This window comes from Urocampus carinirostris, chromosome 12 (genome assembly GCF_059441175.1).
Source record: "Urocampus carinirostris isolate Australia breed hairy pipefish chromosome 12, RoL_Ucar_1.0, whole genome shotgun sequence".
NCBI classification, from domain to species: Eukaryota; Metazoa; Chordata; class Actinopteri; order Syngnathiformes; family Syngnathidae; genus Urocampus; species Urocampus carinirostris.
In genome coordinates, this window is record NC_142360.1 from 15638563 (window position 1) to 15658058 (window position 19496).

A 19496-nucleotide genomic window follows, 5' to 3' on the forward strand; every position below is an offset into this window, starting at 1 on the left:
GGTATATTACGTGGTTTGGAAAAAAATAACAGAGAGGAAACAAATATGACAGTGATGTGGGAACAAAAAATTAGGAAGGAAATTAATGTATTTCAAAAAATATATAAGTGTTTAGCGCTCGTCACATCTATGACTTTTCTCAAGTGGCTTTATATCAGTTCCAGATCTTGCATGTGATGACCCTTACAATGCCATGTGCTAATTAGAGGACAACGATGAAATAATAGATGATGGTGGCCAAAAAAAAAGATGTTTTATTTTTTTATATGCATATTGGTTGCTACATTTTCGGTGTCCTATGACGGTTCAATAAAGTATTGAATAAAATGACTCAACTTTGTGATTGTGGCTTGGTCAGATGACTGCCAAAAAATGCAAATGTGTGCTCCCAATATATTTTAGAGTTTGCTTTTACACAACTAGGAGACAATAGATTATTTGAATACATAACCAAATGTCGAATTAATTCGTAGAGACGAGTTTAATATTTATATTAACGTCGCCCTTTGAGCATCACATGATTTTTTTGGATAGTTTTAGCAGGAGAAGGGATGAGAAACCTCACAATCAATCTTATAATATGAGGTATGGCTACAAGAAAATGTATGTCAATTCTTTGTTAGGGAAATGCTTGAAAAATAGTGAGATGCCGGGTCTTTCTTAAACACAAACACTATTAAAACATGTCTGTTTAGTCAAGATGGCGGCGCGTTGTGCAGACGCTGCGGCTCGGGCTCCAGTTCGTCTTTTGTTTTTCAGTGTCCCCTGATCCCTCATATTTTCCCTTCGACTCCCTTCGCATATACAATAATATCCACTACATCCCGAGGGATATACAGAGACCACCGGATCGCCCTGGAAGATTTGCCCGCCTGCCGACAACGACGGAGCAAAGGCTGAGCTAAGAAGGCGACCACACAGACCAGCACTCCCAAGCATGTTCAACCAACGCCAGATCCATCGTCCACAATGAGTGAATTTGAGCTGCGGATCGCCACCAACAACGTCCGGAATTGGAGGATTTTTTTTGTCATCACGGAGTCTTGGCTTTCGCGACGCCGCATTACATCACCGGCTCGAACGAGACGAAGACTCCGGTAAAAACAGGGGTTGGAGACTATGCGATACAATAATAGCCGAACCATTGACACACACTGCTCACCCGATATGGAGTTTCTAGCAGTATCGAGCAGACCCTTCTATGTACCGGGAGAGTTAACTGTGGTCTTTGTGTTTGCTGTTTACTTTCCACCGCTAACATTTTCACCGGATGCTTACGTTAGCATAGCGCTAAATCTCCTGCCCGCTGCTATCAATAAACAGCAGCTTGCACACCCCAACAGAGCTTTATCATCGACGGCGACTTTAATCGGGCATGTTTATGGACTGTACTCCCAAATCCATTCAATTGTGGACTGAGCAATTCGGAAAAACACTGGACTATGTGTTATGTAAGATCAAACATTCGGTTGTATCCGGCAACTCTGTTTGACTTCTTTATATTCTGTTTCGCTGTAGAAAATACTTGTGTTCCATGAGTGAGCTTTTAAAAAAATCTCAAGAATAAATCAACATAAACAGAAATGACAATCAGATAAGCAATATCAGAAAGTCTTTATCTCAAGAGCGGGGATGAGCTATGAGAGATGACAAAAGGAGCAGCGACCCTTTTCAATATGTGGCCTGACTTTGACAGCAGGCTGTCTGGAACGAGAATCTTCCCACGGGCGAGCAAGCGGGTTGACCATCTGACGGAGTTGCAGACGTGCACTGAGGGAGTGTAAAGCAGGAAGAGGAGGTCACACACATTCCAGTCCCAATGTTGGCCAGACCATTTCAACAAGATGACAGACACAGACATCACTTTGGCCCCCACTGCCAGTGACCAATTGATGCCTCACTTCACCTTCTGACTCCCCGCTTAAATAATCTTAGTTCACCCAAAAGACAGACCTCAGTAGAATTCGATCAGGTGTATCTGTTCATTACTGGAACCCCAAATTGTAAATTTGCCACTAAGCTGCTTTGTTACAAGTTGCATAACCATGCAAAACTCAAACAGGTTTCAAAACTGTTGGAGACCTTAAATGCTAGGAGCCAATTTTAAATAAAATGCCAATTATAAACTTTTTTCAATTAGGTACAGAACAATTACCGTATTTTCCGCACTATAAGGCGCACCTAAAAGTCTTAATTTTTTTCAAAAGCTGACCATGCGCCTTATAATACAGTGCGCCTTATATATGGCTCAATATTAAATCGCAAGGTCTCGCAACTTACGAAACAGCCGCCGACTCGATTTCCCCCCAAACGTGGAGTAGTCCGCGGTGTATGCTGGGATTTATATAACGGCGTTTCATTGGCTAACCAATGTGTCAATCATCATTTGAATCGATCGCTATTGGCTGAAGTTATTCGGAGCCTCGGATTGGCTAGAGGGCAAAAACAAACCCTGCAATTGGCCGAAAAAGATGTGTCAATCATCCGTTAAATCGATCGCTATTGGCTGAAGTTATTCGGAGCCTTGGATTGGCTAGAGGGCCAAAACAAACCCTGCAATTGGCCGAAAAAGATGTGTCAATCATCCGTTAAATCGATCGCTATTGGCTGAAGTTATTCGGAGCCTCAGATTGGCTACAGGGCCAAAACAAACCCTGCAATTGGCCGAAAAAGATGTGTCAATCATCCGTTAAATCAATCGCTATTGGCTGAAGTTATTCGGAGCCTCGGATTGGCTAGAGGGCCAAAACAAACCCTGCAATTGGCCGAAAAAGATGTGGCAATCATCCGTTAAATCGATCGCTATTGGCTGAAGTTATTCGGAGCCTCGGATTGGCTAGAGGGCCAAAACAAACCCTGCAATTGGCCGAAAAAGATGTGGCAATCATCCGTTAAATCGATCGCTATTGGCTGAAGTTATTCGGAGCCTCGGATTGGCTAGAGGGCCAAAACAAACCCTATAATTGGCCGAATAAGATGACTGAATAGCAAGCTTACTTAACTACGCCATAAAGAAACATGTTTCATTAGTCTGTATTTGTAAACATTTTACTCTCCTGGATTTACTACACTCACGGTTGTAAGAAGACCATGATTGCGTATCATTATTGAACGTGAGAACTTGGGTGAGCTATGCGGCTTTATATTTTCCCGGTATCTTGTTTTAGAACGATCTTGATCTTGCTGAGATGAGTTGAGTGAATCAAACTCAATTCCAAGTGTTTATTGTCATATGCACAGTAAAGTTGCGTGCGAAAAAGAAAATAGAAACTAAGGAATGGTTGGCATTTCTTGAATCCCAAGACTTTAACCTTCCGAATGATATTTGAAATGATGCATTTGAGTGACATCGTACGGACACCGCATCCGCACGTGTCTACAACACGTATTTGCTTCTTTGCAAGCTTTGGGAATGTTAAGGGGGTAATCAGTTTGACTGAATCATCTGACTGTTTTGTCGACGTTCCCATTGTAGCGCCTTATAATCCGGTGCGCCTTATCTATGGAAGATATAGGACCAAAAACTATTTTTTGGGGCTGCGCCCTATAACTCGGTGCGCCCTATTGTGCGGAAAATACGGTACTTTTCCTCTCGACAATTATGCAAATATGTTGCAAAATATACCATGCACCAGAGGACTCAAGAAATTTAATCTTAAAATTGTAATTTGCGGTTAAGCTGTGATGTCTTTAAAAAAACAAAACACTTTCAAAATGGCCAATCCCTTTACCACAACAACTGAGGCCAGTTCGGAAACAGACAGCGATTGTAATAAACAGCGATTACATACCGCTTATTTTTACTTGGAGGATGGTGAATGTGGCTTTTTGTTTTGTGTTTTTTTGCTGTGTGTTTTGCTCTTGGTATAATTGTGTCCAGCTAGCTCTCCTCTAGCGTCAGGGCTGCCGAGGGCTTTCCTGTTTTGTTTGTTCGCATTTGTTGTCGTCGGCTTCCCACCGTTAATTGTCTGACCAGCTAGCCCGGCATTAGTGCCATGTCCCTTGGTTTATTTCTGGCCATCTTGGTGTTTGTTGCCATAACCGTTGCCACTTTTTGTTGCTGTGCCCCGGTTAGCCTGCCGTCTGGCTTGCTAGAGTGTTGATGTTCCTCTAATGACGTCATAGCTCAGGATGACAAAGACAAGACATGCAGTCTTGAAATTGCTTTATCTTGGAAAGTAACTAGAAAATACTGATGAAATGTATATCTATGTTGTGCAAAAATCATATATCATTTCCTCAAATTTTGGATGCTTAAGAATTTGGGATTATCTTTAAGGAATCTACTATAAACCCATACAAGTAGTATGAGCCTTTACTTGTGGTAAAATTTTGAGGTTTGATTGCAGAAATCATTTAGACTTCAATTTTAGGAGGTTGGGCTTTTTAAGGAGTGTAGCAAAGTTTTGGATCGCAAAGCAGATAAGGGAGACATTTTATATGGATCTCCTCTGCTCCGATTTGAGCTCTTGACCCGCAAGCTGTGTCAAGTTTATATTGAGCATCCTTAATTCAAATTGGCCTTCACATCATGATGTAAGCACATTTATCTCCAATAATCAACTAATTTAAGGTGTTTTGCACACCTATTTCTGTAACAGATCAATGTAATTCCATCTGTATTTGCAATAAAAACAGTGCATGGTCAACTCATAAACTAATCTCACAGCTTGTGTACAAGAATGACTAGAGTCTTACAAACACCGGTGGGTCGAGCATACTGTACAAAAAAATTGTTCGTTTTGTCATCTTTAAGACAAAAAAGTGATGGATGACCCTATGCTTTCATCAATCATCAGTGATTGGCTCAGATTGGCGCAGTGATTGGCTAATTAGCTTCATCTGTAACCATTATTGAGCGTACAGACAAGGGCAGACCCAGAAAAAGGAGAAACAAAAATAAAGATGGTGAAAAATGACACCGCTGGGGCTATACTGCGGCCTAGCGCTGCCAACACAATGCCAGAAATTGTGACAGTAACCGTACCACAAGGCCAAACACATACACATGAAATAACACACAGAACGTAATCCTCAGTTTGAAAGAAATGCATATAAAAATACTGAAGGAGAAATGGCTTTTAAAACATCCATTGTTTGTCCAAAACTCTCCAACCAAGAGTTTCCCAACAATACCAGCTTTTTAGGCAACGCCAAGAAAAGTTGCTATATGTAAAAAAAACTTTTTACATGAGCAAAAAAAGGGAAATCTTTAATAGTGGCTGTAGACAATGTATGTAAACAGTTCGATTAAGACAAAAAAAAACATTTTAGATTGAATTTCTGGATGTTTTTGTTCAAAATAAATGGGTTTTGACATGCCATTTTGCATCACGTCATGTTTAATGCACACCTCAAGTCAGAAAGGCACAAATTCTGTTGGTCCATGAGTTAAAAAAAAAACACGTGTTCAGATAAGATCCCTGAAAACATTTTGATTACAATGTTAAGAATGATTTGCTTTAATCATGGATATATGAGACTTTGACCACTGATGCGTCCAAAATGTTATTATAAGAATAAATTACTTAAAATGAAGCCACCACAGAGTGGTCAAACTGCACCAATGGAATACAGCCATACTTTACAGGGACAGCGTGCATTATTTATCTCTTTCTGGTGGCAATGCAAAAAAACTTCTTTTAAAAAAAACATGAAATTAAAAATCAAGCAAAATTACATGAACTATTGTGTAAACATGCATTTTTTAAAATACTCCTAGCTAGAGAAATACGTTTTTTTTATTACATTACAAGAGCCTCACCTAGAAGGAGCTGACATAGTTGTCAACCATCTTACAGTATGGTCTCTTAGAGTCTCTGAAGTTTGTATTCTTTCTTTTGCTTTTTACATTCATTATCAGTTAAACCAAACAATACAGTAACATCTAGTGGTCAAACGATACACAGACTAATAATAATCAAAACATTATCTAAATATAACAGTTAATGAATGTTTGTATTACTTTAGAATATACATATATGCGAATGATTACCATTACATTATTTAAGCATTTGAATAGCATAAAGCATTTTTTAAGTCTTTCATTGGGAAATTATACACATATGGTTAACAGTATAATACGATACATGGCCTGGGTACTTCACAGACACCAAATCCGAGAGAAATACTGGCCATGCGGCCTTTCAGACATGTTTAAAGCGGACAAGCAGCATGCACGCCGTTCCTGCCACCCGCAATCTATCCGCACCCAATTAGGAGTAATTTCCCTCTCTTGGGCGGGGCCAAGACAACAACAAAGATGAGGAGGAAAAGCAGTTGTCAGCCTGAATCAGACACACATGCTTGTGTTTATAAACTTTTAGTTGTTTAGTTTGAGGCCACGCTAACTTTTTGCTGACGGTGAATGCATGGATTTTTCAAAGCAGAAAGAAAAAAAGCAAAACCAGGGGTGCTGACGGCAGTTTCAGGCTTTGATATCCTTCAGAGACGGCTCATCTAAGCATCATGTCCAACAAACACAGGCCTGTTCCCCTCTGGCTTTTAGATGTTTCTCCCCTCCACCGAACTCTCATCCGCCTAAGTAGCTTCTGTTTGACTTCCCAAAAGCCAAAAACGTGAGGCGTGGAGCTGCCTAATTGACCGGTGCTGGAATTTTGGTAATTCCCACAGGAAGCTGGGCGTGTCGCAGGTCAGGTTTGGATGGACTAAAGTCAGGGGTACGCATGGATGCAGCATAGATATAGGAATGAAAAATGTAAAAACATTTGCAATGTCAAAAAAAGATTGAAAAGAAACATTACTTATTCCGTTCAAATTATTCCTTCCAAACTAACTCCATTGACTCCATCCATTAATTTATACAATCTCAAATTTGGCACAAGTAGCCGTTTGCATACTTTGCTTGTCTGCACACTGTCTGCTGGTGAGCTATACTTTTATACATATATCTAGCTGTTCGTGCTGCTAACAAATCTCGCGATCATACAGTAAGGCCCTTCCTATACAACGCCCTTCATTTATGTTAAAAAGTTATTTTACAGTAAGGCTGCGCAATATAGACGCAAAATACAATCTTTGTTTTGTTTAGTCTGGATGATTATGATTTAAATTTATATTAAATAATAAGTTTTACCTGATAAACATTTATCTAAAACATTTATCAATTTAAATAATACAAGCATTAAATATTTTCATCAATTGTAAACTCTTACATTTCATCATTTTCCAAATTTTGATCGGCGCATTTAAACCTGATCAAATTATCGAACTTGATGGGATCTGGACAGCACTTGTGACATAATCTGACCAGAGATATCATGAAGCTTAACGCATTATTGCAAGATATATATTGTTTCAAACGGTGTCTTTTCTGAATTAGTTTCCAAATCGTTTGATCACACAAAGCTAATTTTCTATGGCAATTTACTAAAAAATATAGACTGGTAGATCTTTTATATAAAAAAATAATAAATAAAATCTCTGGCCCTTAAATAGCTTTATTGTGACCACGTTATGTAATGTATTTGTCCATGCCTTGAAATGTACTTTATATTTAGTTTAGATCAGGACATGAAAGTTATTGTCAACCGTGTACGTGTCGAAATGAAATAAATCTAAAACAATGGTTCTTAACAACCTGGGTTCATTCAAACCCTAGGGGCTCAGTGGAGCCTCTGCTGCAAGAGTGGTCGGATAAATATGTTAGATATGAGTTCGCAAATGTTTTCTTTTTTGACAACTGTGTAAGTGAAATCGAAAAAGTGTGTGGAATTGGCGAGATTTCTGTAAACGTGGAACTTAAACAAGCCATTGCCACACCCTTAGATAAACTTGCTAAGTTTTTGCACGGATTCTTCCTTGCCTGAGCCTCATATCCGGCATGGGGGAGAGGGACATCCATGTTTGAAGATGAGGCAGCAGAAGTCAATAATGGATACTATAACAAAATAATTGAAATTTAGCAGAACCAAGTTCAAAAACGGTTTAGAGCAACAACATGTTGCTGTCAACAAATGGAAAAGTATCTAGTTATTCCCAAGAAAGCCCTGGACTGTTATATACCATTTTTTACAACATGCCTATGCGAACGATCCTTTTCAAGGATCCTGGATATAAAAACTACGAAAAGGAACATACTTTGCTGAGAAAATTACATGAGAGTAGCACTTGCCAAGGTGAAGCCACACATACCTGAACTGTTTTCTTAAAGGCAACAGCAGAAGTCACACTAATTTGCAGTTCTGAAATTTATAGTGACTCCACTCATTATGTTCATGCTCATTTTGTGCACAAGTAGAAAAACTATATGTCTTGAAAAAAAAGTCATGTTTTACTTTACATGGAAGTATGGTTCGGTGAATGCACCTATGAAACTGGTGGAGTTTGGTAGCTCCAACAAGGTTAATAACCACTGATCTTAAATAATTATTTTCTATTAGTCCTTTAGTGTGTGTTTGTACTTAAAAAAGCAAGCACTGGAATTTTAGATACTGTTAGATGTTGAATTGAGAAACAGTCATGCTACTGTTAAGCTCTCAGACATTCAGTCAGATCCCGTATTGATGGTGCCTAAGCAACCTTTCCTGAGCCCTGACACCAAAACTTTAACCCACTCGATTTGACACCGAGCTCAAAGAATGTTGTTCGACACCCATGCCACTGACACTGTCGAACAAAAAATACGAAGCGCGGCCAGAGGTCTTCGGTTCAAAACAGTAGCCTGCCGAGTCTTTCATCTATACAGCAGGACATGCAGATTTGTACAAGGAACCCATCAAATGCTTTGACTCCGAGGAATGACCCCTGCTTGGAAATGCAGACGTTTAGAAACAGCCAGCGTCATCTCAACCAGATTGCACTGACCCCTCTCGTCCCGTTTCATCTTCCTACACCTCTCTCTACCCACTGATGATATCACCACATGAACACAAACACTGTGGTTCCATCATGGTGGGCAGTCCCCCAAATTCTGGGGGTGTTCCAGGAAGGACAGAGCAGACCTGGAGGGATCTGGGCCATAGCTCAGCTGTGGGAAAGCAGAACATAGTCTTAAGCCTCACAGCTTGCCGTGTTGTGCTGCGCTCGCTCCCTTTTTTATCTCGAGTTCTCTTTTGGCAGACAATCACAGGGAGGCTTCAAAGTGTAGAACTTTCAAATGATATGGGAAAATATTCTGAACGTTATGCGGACATCTGTGCACAGGAAGAGTTGATCTGCCTTTCTCCCAATCTTCAAATTCAATGTGCTTCAGTGGAATTTGTCTCAAATAATAATCAAACTTGCTTTTCCACAGTGTACTGTGTAAGCTAAATAGTAATACACCAAAAGTATTTAAACTGTCGGGTTAGTTTACTGAAAATATAGTTTTTGTATACAGTTGTTTTTTCAACAATAAATGAAATTTTCTGTTGATTCTAACACTTCAACAAGAATAATGATAATACTTAAACAGTAGGGTCAGAAGGAACAATAGGACACGAAAGAAGATAGCATGTGTCAGGACAAAATGCAAATTAACAACACAGGGCAGGGCCTAATTCAATTGACTACAAAGAAAACCTTTGAGGGTAAAACCTTAGCTAAGAATCCCAAGCGGACCGGATGTAAAACAGAACAGACACAACTCCAACGAGGAGTGTATGCAAAACCTTTCATTTGATTTTGGGTAATAATAGCTTGCTTAATTACGGTTTGGATAGCCTGCAAGTTGTACTTGAACTGATTGTTTCGGTTCTCTGGGTGAGGGAGCAAGTGTGCTCAAAATAATGCAAGAAGCAAGAAAGATGAATGCCAATAGAAAAACATAGACAACACAAGTATTGAACTAAAAATTTTGGTTCAATAAAAATATCATACAACAGGTCAAGGGATACGACAGTAAACCGATTTCTTAAGTTTAAAGAGCATTATGTAGAATGGTTGTTGTATAAAAATATAAACTTAAGCCACAGAATGTACATTTTTAAAGGAAAAAAATGTGTACATTCACAAGCCACACCTGACTTTAGGCCACATGTACCCACATTGAAACATAAGATATTTACAAAGAGAGACAGTACACCGAAAGAGTTTTGATAACATACATATACAGACGTTCCCATACTTACAACCATTCAACTTACGCAAAACGGTAGATAGGAAAAACATTTTTAGGATGACGAAAAATATCCGGACATTGCTGTAAGTTAGATTTTGTATGGTGTGCACCTTATTCCAAGTAGATGACAGTACTGTAGTGCTTCTTCCTGCCGCGTGGCGCTGTGAAAAGTCACCCAGCATCCACCCGGAAGAAGAAATACGGCTTCTACTTCCTAGTTCGTGTGTAAACATACTGTATGTCTAGCGCGCTAAGGAGTTTGACATTTTTATTGTTTAATATCTCGTACATCCATTAAATATGGTTGGTGTTATGTATAAAGAAAAGGCAAGCCGTTTCTTTTGAAATGAAAGTGGAATAAGAAATGTTGATGTGGTTGAGAAAATGATAGGCTCGCCTTTTTTTCATCCACTTTTTACCACGGAGGAGGAAGTCACTTAACTCTTCCCAAAGTAAGTTAAACTTAACTTTATTTATCATGTTTATTTGTAAAGCCCTTAATCACAAGGAGTCTCAAAGGGCTTTGCAGACCACCGAATATCACACTTAATATGTGGCTTTGTTTTTCAGTACTGTATTTTATCATTCAGCCTGCTATGTAATGTTATAGGGATTATTATTTTATTGAATGTTTATTTTTCAGTTTCAAAACAATACAGGTTACTTATACAAGCCTTAAACATACATATAAACCGTAAACATAAATTCCATACAAAATATAGCACTGGAGTAACTTACGAACAAATTCAACGTACGAACGATCGTCTGGGATCTTGTTTGTAAGTTGGGCACAGCTGTACTCTTAATATTCCAATGGACTGCCGGTGGGCCGCCAAACTTTTGATAAACTATTACGTGTCTGTACGATGTCACCAGTCATTGAAATTGAAGGACCCGGCCAAGGGAGGGGTCCTTGGCGCGACAATCCCCGCCTACAGAAACTGGCTTTTGGGACAAGGAATGTTACCTCTCTGGTAGGGAAGGAGCCCGATTTGGTGTGTGAGGTTGAGATGTTCTGACTAGATATAGTGGGACTCACCTCCACGAACGGCTTGGGCTCTGGTACCAGTCCTCTCGAGAGGGGTTGGACTCTCTTCCACTCTGGAGTTGCCCGTGGTGAGAGGCGCAGAGTGTGGGCATATTAGTTGGTCCACGGCTCAGCGCCTGTATGTTGGGGTTCACCCCGGTAGATAAGAGGGTAGCCTCCTTGGGGTGACGGGTCCTGACTGTTGTTTGTTATGCACCAAATAGCAGTTCAGAGTACCCACCCTTCTTGGAGTCTTTGGAGGGTATGCTTAAGAGCGCGCCCCCTACGGACTCCCTTGTACTGCTGGGAGACTTCAACGCTCACGTGGGCAATGACAGTGAGACCTGGAGGGGCGTGATTGGGAAGAACGCCCCCCCTGACCTAAACCCGAGTGGTGTTTCGTTGTTGGACAGTCATGGTTTGTCCATAACGAACACCATGTTCAGACATAAGTGTGTCCATGTGTGTACTTGGCACCAAGACACCCTAGGCCGTTGTTCGATGATCGACTTTGTCGTCGTTTCGTCGTTCCTGCAGCCGCATGCTCTGGACACTCGGTTGAAGAGAGGGGCGGAGCTGTCAACTGATCACCACCTGGTGGTGAGTTGGCTCCGATGGTGGGGGAAGATGCCGGTCCGACCCGGCAGACCCAAGCGAGTTGTGAGGGTCTGTTGGGAACGGCTAGCAGAATCTCCTGTCAGAAGAAGTTTCAATTCACACCTCCGGCAGAACTTTGCCCAAGTCCCGAGGGGGACATTGAGTCCTAGTGGACCATGTTCCGCGCCTCCATTGTCGAGGCAGCTGTTTGGAGCTGTGGCCGTAAGGTGCCTGCCGCGGCGGCAACCCTCAGACCCGTTGGTGGTCACAGGCGGTGAGGGATGCCGTCAAGCTGAAGAAGGAGTCTTATCAGGCCTTCTTGGCCTGTGGGACTCTGGAAGCAGCTGGCAGGTATCGGCTGGCCAAGCGGAATGCGGCTTCGGCGTTTGCCGAGGTAAAAACTCGGGCATGGGAGGAGTTTGGCGAGGCCATGGAAGCCGGCTTCCGAACGGCTTCGGGGAAATTCTGGTCCACCATTCGGCGTCTTGGGGGGGCGGAGCGTGTGCCATCGACACTAGGTATAGTGGCAATGGGGCGCTGCTGACATCGACCCGGGACGTTGTGAATCGGTGGGCAGAGTACTTCAAAGATCTACTCAATCCCACAGACACGTCTTCCTCTGGGGAAGCAGAGCCGGAGGACTCCGAGTTGGGCTCTCGCATCTCTGGGGTTGAAGTTACCGAGGTGGTCAAAAAGCTCCCCCGGGAGTCGATGAGATCCGCCCGGAGTTCATTAAGCCTCTGGATGTTGTGGGCGTGTCATGGTTGACACGCCTCTGCAACATCGCGTGGACATCAGGGAAAGTGCCTCTGGGCTGGCAGACTGGGGTGGTGGTTCGCCTCTTTAAGAAGGGGGACCGGAGAGTGTGTTCCAACTACAGGGGAATCACACTTCTTAGCCTCCCTGGTAAGGTCTATTCAGGGGTACTGGAGAGAAGGGTCCGCCAGGAAGTCGACTCTCGGATTCAGGAGGAATAGTGTGGTTTTCGTCCTGGCCGTGGAACACTAGACCAGCTCTACACACTCTGCAGGGTCCTTGAGGGTGCATGGGAGTTTGCCTGTCCGGTCTACATGTGTTTTGTGGACTTGGAGAAGGCATTCGACCGTGTTCCTCGGGAGCCCTGTGGGGGATGCTTCGGGAGTATGGGGTACCACACAGTCTTATCCGGGCTGTGCAGTCCCTGTATGCCCGGTGCCAGAGTCTGGTCCGTATTGCCGGCAGTAAGTCGGATTAATTCCCGGTGAGGGTTGGACTCCGCCAGGGCTCCCCTTTGTCACCGATTCTGTTCATTACTTTTATGGACAGAATTTCTAGGCGCAGCCTTGGTGGGGATGGAGTCCGGTTTGGGGGCCTCAGCATTGCGTCACTGCTTTTTGCAGATGACGTGGCGCTGTTGGCTTCTTCAGGCCGTGATCTTCAGCTCTCTCTGGAGCGATTCACAGCTGAGTGTGAAGCGGCTGGGATGAGGATCAGCACCTGTAAGTCCAAGACCATGGTCCTCAGCCGGATAAGGGTGGCATGTTCCCTCTGGATTAGGGATGAGATCTTGCCCCAAGTGGAGGAGTTAAAGTATCTTGGGGTCTTGTTCACGAGTGAGGGTAGGATGGAACGAGAGATCGACAGACGGGTCGGTGCAGCGCCTGCCGTCATTCGGACACTGTACTGGTCCATCGTGGTGAAGAGAGAGCTGAGCCGAAAGGCAAAGCTCTCGATCTACTGATCGATCTATGTTCCTACCCTCACCTATGGTCATGAACTTTGGGTTATGACCGAAAGAACACAATCCCAGATACAAGCGGCCGAAATAAGTTTCCTCCGCAGGGTGTCTGGGTCTTCCCTTAGAGATAAGGTGAGAAGCTCAGTCACCCGGGAGGGACTCTGTGTAGAGCCACAGCTCCTCCGCATTGAGAGGAGCCAGTTGAGGTGTCTCGGGCATCTGATAAGGATGCCTCCTGGACGCCTCCCACGGGAGGTGTTCTGGGCATGTCACACCAGCAGGAGGCCCCGGGGGTGACCCAGGACACGCTGGAGAGACTATGTCTCTCTGCTGGCTTGGGAACGCCTCGGGATCCCGTCTGATGAGCTGGAGGAGGTGGCTGGGGATATGGACGTCCTGGCTTCCCTTTTAAGGCTGCAGCCCCCGAAACTCGACCCTGGATAAGCGGAAGATAATGGATGGATGGATGGATGGATGGTGACTAACTTGAGCTGGTACTGTGGAGTTAGTGGTTGGATTCAGAAGATGGAGGTTACTTTGTTGCTCTAATTGCCTCCTTAATCTTAAAAATTGCCCTAATCATCGATTGGTTACGGCCATATTCCTTATTGAGTGTATTCATGCGTTTGCCTTCCTCATATATTTTGGAAATCTCGAGCTTTGTTTCCATAATTTCCACATTTTTGCTTCTCCCTTTAGCATTCCTACAAGTCTTGAACAATGTAACAAACAAGTGGTAAAAATAATTAACTATCTGCACCCAAAAAAAAAAAAACAGACCTCACCTGACATAAAAGTGGAAGGCAGATTAGAAATTACAATGGAAGTAGAGACAATATGTTTTCCTTGCCCACATGTAGGTTTAGGATCAGGGGATAGTGTAATAATAGTCTATAGTCTGTACAGCCCTTTGAGACCTCTCGCGATCAAGGGCTATATGAATACTCTAAGTGTGACTTGACTTGATAATGACCCGACAGCCTCTGCTGTAGGCCCAGTCCTTAAAGACTGTTTTTTTTCTTTATTGCTTTTTGTAGTGCTAAACAAAGCTTAGCGATTGATGTATGTTTTTGTCATTGTGTCCAATAAGAAATGTATGCTGTCTGACAGTAATTGATTTGTGTAAATAGAAACAACAATTTTACAAATACTAATAATAATTCAATTTTTCATTTGATTTTCACCAAGTGACCTCTTGTGTAGGCACAGAAAATGAAATGCTTGAAGATTAGTAGAAATTGTAGATGATTGATCAGGGAGAATCCACAATTGTGTATTAAAAGAGCAAATGCAAGATCATACAAAGCATGCTTACATGAACAGCCCCAGACCTAAAACTTGCTGAATTGTTATGGTGCACCTCTAAAACCCACCTTGACATAATCTTGAGCGTGGCCCCAATCCCGCTTGGAATCCAGGTTGCCCAAACTGAAGCTCTCCAGTTGACCCAAGTGAATCTTTGCCACCGAACGGCTGATTTTGCGTGTTACAAAATTGGATCCTAAAAAAAGATCAAAAATGCATTAGACAACTTACAGTCTGAAAATGTAATTCGTAGTTAAGGCTTATAAACTTTGCTGAACACAAGAGCAGACGCTGGGCCAGAGATCCTAGCAATTAACAAAAACTGTTCACACACACAAAATATTTCGAGTGCCGTGCTGTTTGCTCTGCTTTCATCCACTACCACACTGAGTCAAGTTAATTTGTTAACACTTTATAACAAAGCCAAAACAGCTTAGCGCTACTCCATTGTTTTCCCCTGTGATGTAAGGCTTTGGTGTCAAATCTGGCCATTATACCAACGTCAAGTCAGATCGGGAGTTTTTTGCAGAAAGAACATTAGGGGATCACCCCCCTTATTGGGTTGGCCCATCAACACACGGGTTGCAATTTTGGGCAACGTTCATATTCAAAGACGATTTGTGTGACTGAACTATGTACAGGCAGCATAATGGGCTAGAAATGTATATGCCGTTCGCAGGCTTGCAGTGCTCCCGCTTCTTTTGGCGGAACACTCGGGCTCGGTGTCGTGTTCCCCATTTCAAGCTGCGGGGAGAAAGATGCAGCCCACAAAAGTTGCCCTTGTCCAAGAAAAATAAGGCACTATAGAGTTGGAAATCAAACCCGAATATTATGCAGTCAGATCCACTAAGGCAGCATCTTACTCGAAATTCTTGATGCGAGCTGGCTTTTTCCTGCAGTCAGTCGCCTCCAAAAGGCAAAACACAAAATATGATCCAAAAGGCATTAATTTTCCTCCCATAAACTCTCTGAATATAAACTAATCTTTCTTAATCCCTAACCTCTAGAAACTGTCCAACCGTTTTTAAAAATACCATACACGTTTGATGAATGCGGCTTTTTTGTCCTACAGGACCCACGCTGGCCAAAATGAAACATCTGTCCTCACACTTGTTCCTAGATTTAGACTCAGGAAAAATCCGATGCATCTTAATATTAAAGCAAACTTAGTAGTAATTATTTTGCACAAGGTTGAGCAGAAACGCACCAAAGAAAATGAGAACCAAGTTTAAGCTTATAGCTTGTTGATTGTTGTGTATATTTTTACTCTGGTCAACACTTATTGTTAAACAATACAAGGGCTTGTGACCATATAATACTGTACTGAGGTTCCTGTCAGCTATACATTCTAATTAGTTAAGTACGAGATGAAGTTCAGCTACGCGTCCAGATTAGAGATCATAAGTATGTAGAGGCATATTCCAGTCAGATAAAAGAACACTATCCTTTAGTCCAAAAAATGAGTCAAAATTTTTATAATGGTGTAAGGACAAATTCTTAATCATCGTAAGCCGATAAACAAAAGTGGGGAGGGTTTTCCGTTCTTCTACAAAAGTCTTTTTTCAACCTTTTCCCCTGTACAACACCCATTTCCATAAGAGTCCTCGATTTTTCTTTCTTTGCAAAGTAATGCTTACGCCAGCAAGCAGATATGGCTCTTTTCATGAGTACATATGACTCGGAGATAAAATGCTGCTCGCGCAAATCTTCTCTGTGATGTTCCAATTCTGATAAACTCACAGTCGAGTTTGGTGCAAGGATAATCAGATCAACCCTGATAATAAAGGCTGTCCAGTATATAAAGAGTACAGTCCAAACTAGTTTACACCAACAGGCCCCATTTTTGGCTGTATGTCCCTAAGGAACCCTTTATTTGGGAGATCATTAAAGAATGTATATTCGCTGTTGAGAAACTTTAGGATAAAACCCCAATGAACAAACTGTAAACACCCAAAACCATCAGCCAAAGTGCACAGAGCCATTTGATTAGGTGGATGAATCTCTGCACATACAGCATGCTCCTACATTATTTACAAAAAAAATTCAGGTCAAAATGAGCCTCAACGATTTTGGGGAACTGAGGAGCATTTAACGGATGTCAGCGAAATCTCGAAGAGTTAATAAGTAACACTCAAATAGAATCCAAAAATTGTAACTTTTGAAACCACTGTATAGTGGCGTTTGACAACATGTCCCAAAACAAAATGTAACCAGTATTTGACAATCACCATCTTAGAAACAGTTTTATAACCAGCAAGAGGGGTGGGGGTGGAGGTCTGACGTGGGGGGATTCCCCACTGGTGGAAATTATGCTTTTGACATTTTGAAGAAAACTATATATTTATTAAGTGGTGAAAACTGGTTTCTGTAAGAGTAAGCCTGAATGAGAAAAATGTCATCATGATGCCATTAAAGGAGCTGTACGGAATTTGGAACTTTGTTACTCTCTGCTGCCATCTCCTGAAATGTGTCATCATTACAGCCTCAGTCTTACTGTCATGATGGACGTGCAAGTACGTGCCTCGCTTAAATGAACTTGGATAAATACTCCTTTTCATCTTGAATGGGGTTTGGGTTGGCGTTTGGAATCTACCTGAAGCAGACAGTTTTTTACTTTTACCATATATATATATATATATATATATACACACCGTAAATTACGGAGTATAGAGCGCACCTGATTATAAGCCGCACCCCACGACATTTTAAGACCGTTTTTGTACTTACACAAGCCGCACCTGTATATAAGCCACATGCGCCCACATTAAAACATGTAACACAATCACAAATTTAACCCAAACCCGACTTTGAATCCCGTGACTATAACTGGGGGGGGGGGTTTTAAGGGTTATTGATCTATCTTCGTTATTCATTATCCGTTATCGGTCAGTTCTTAATACGCTACAAAGCCTAGGAGCCGGGACACTTACTCTCAGCCAAAAGGCCAAGCTAAGGTCCTAGCCCTATAGCCTTGCTGCGATCATTGCAAATGCACCGTTCCCGGAGGTACTGCAATACCGGGCCGATGCGTGGAGTGGGCAGAGCTCTTATTCCATCTCCGGAGGCCAAGCTAAGGACCAAGCATCAAAGCCAAGTACACAGTCCAAAAACCACAGCCGGCAAAATGAACAGATAATGATACCGGTACTTAAGGTTTGATGCAGACCTGCAGAGTCCGGGTCTCGTTGAAAATAATCCAAGGAAAAAAAATGTATATTTCCAAAGGTAAGGGTGGGAAAAATATATATCCACTATTGTCCGCTGCGACAACAAACAGGTCTCACTCACCTTTACCCCCACTTCCCATCAGCCTGCGTTTGCTCCGCCCCTCTTAAGTTTCTCAAATAAATCCAAATAAATACATTACAAAAATATACAGTTGCAAATACATATTATACATGGTTACACATATTTACAAAGAAAGACGGTACACCGAGAGAGTTTTCAAAGCTTTAATAATAATACTATAACGTTCATCCCAAACCGTGCCTGTGAAGGGTAGCAAAACGCTACTAGCAACACGCTCGCAACACAGTAAACGGGTCTGTTAAAAAAACATACCATAGTTTACTAATCACGGTAAACCGTTCTCATCTTCCTCCTTAAAACTGACGTCATCAAAGTCGTCTTCCCCAGTATGGGAAAGAGACTATGTCATATAAACGTCGTCCCATGTTGCCTTATTCGGCAACACGCACGCAAAGTAAAGTTTACGTGCAGTCGCTCTGTTTCCTACTTTATCGGCCTGCTCGATTGCGTTTAGCTGGAAAGCTGCGTCATGTGCCTTTCTTTTTGCAATTTGAATGATGAGGATATGTCTACGCTAATTTAATTTGTGCACAAGCTAAGAAGTTGCAGTCTTCCTCGGCGCATATGTTCCACCGCTCTAAATCTTTCCTTTTGTACTCGAGCGCCGCTGGCGGCTGTTAGAAAAATTACATAAATTGGCCGCATCACTGAATAAGCCGCAGGGTTTAACGTTTGGGAAAAAAGTAGCGGCTTATAGTCCGGAATTTACGGTGTGTATATATATATATATATATATATATATATATATATATATATATATTATATAAGGTGGTGTCCCCAACTTGATACATTCCTACTCTCTGGCGCCATTTCCTGTCTTAAAGTAATGATTGCAGCCTCATTTAGCTTTTTCCTTAGATAATCATAAAGTCTTTTCTTTCATCTTTTCAAGGATTTGGGTTGGCGTTTGGACTGTAACAGGTATTTACTTACTTTACCATTTTCAGGTTACACAAACAAAACTACCCGTAGACGAGTATGAAGTCACTCTCCACCCCTCCCTCTTTTCTGCTTCCTTACCCTGAACAGCAGTGCTAGAAGTAAGATAAAGGCAGATAGGCACGGTGGAACAAAAATTATAAAGGCTCTTTAAACAGAGTTTGCCATCGATAACAAAAAGAGAAAATATTCTACTTTTGACCACTCTAAGCACTGCAGCCCACATTTTAAGTGTTTTTAACTTATATTCCTGATTTTTTTTTGTACTCATTTTCATGTTTTGCAGGGTTTTATTTCTTTTATATATTTTATTCTGATTACTTAGAATGTTATCTTAACATTATTTTCATTATTACTTTTGTAGTTTTGGTCCTTTGTAGTCGAAGAGGACACAAAAAAAAACACCTTAAATGATGTACCCTACCTTTAAGTAACAAAATCATCTTGCTCCATCATTGGTAACGAGTACTCGTGACTCACAAAAAACAATGTTCTGCTAATTATTTACCTAAATGATCAAGGCATGTAGAAGTAAAACCTTG

The 19496-nt window shown here is 41.8% G+C and overlaps 1 protein-coding gene across 1 annotated transcript in view; it reads right to left on the reverse strand.

The window, feature by feature from the left end:
• gmds (GDP-mannose 4,6-dehydratase) overlaps window positions 1-19496 on the reverse strand; it is a 114384-nt gene that overhangs the window by 65165 nt on the left and 29723 nt on the right. The window contains exon 7 of the mRNA XM_088349509.1: window positions 14775-14902. Within this exon, the coding sequence (XP_088205635.1) occupies window positions 14775-14902 (128 nt within the window). The remainder of the gene's footprint in view (window positions 1-14774; window positions 14903-19496) is intronic.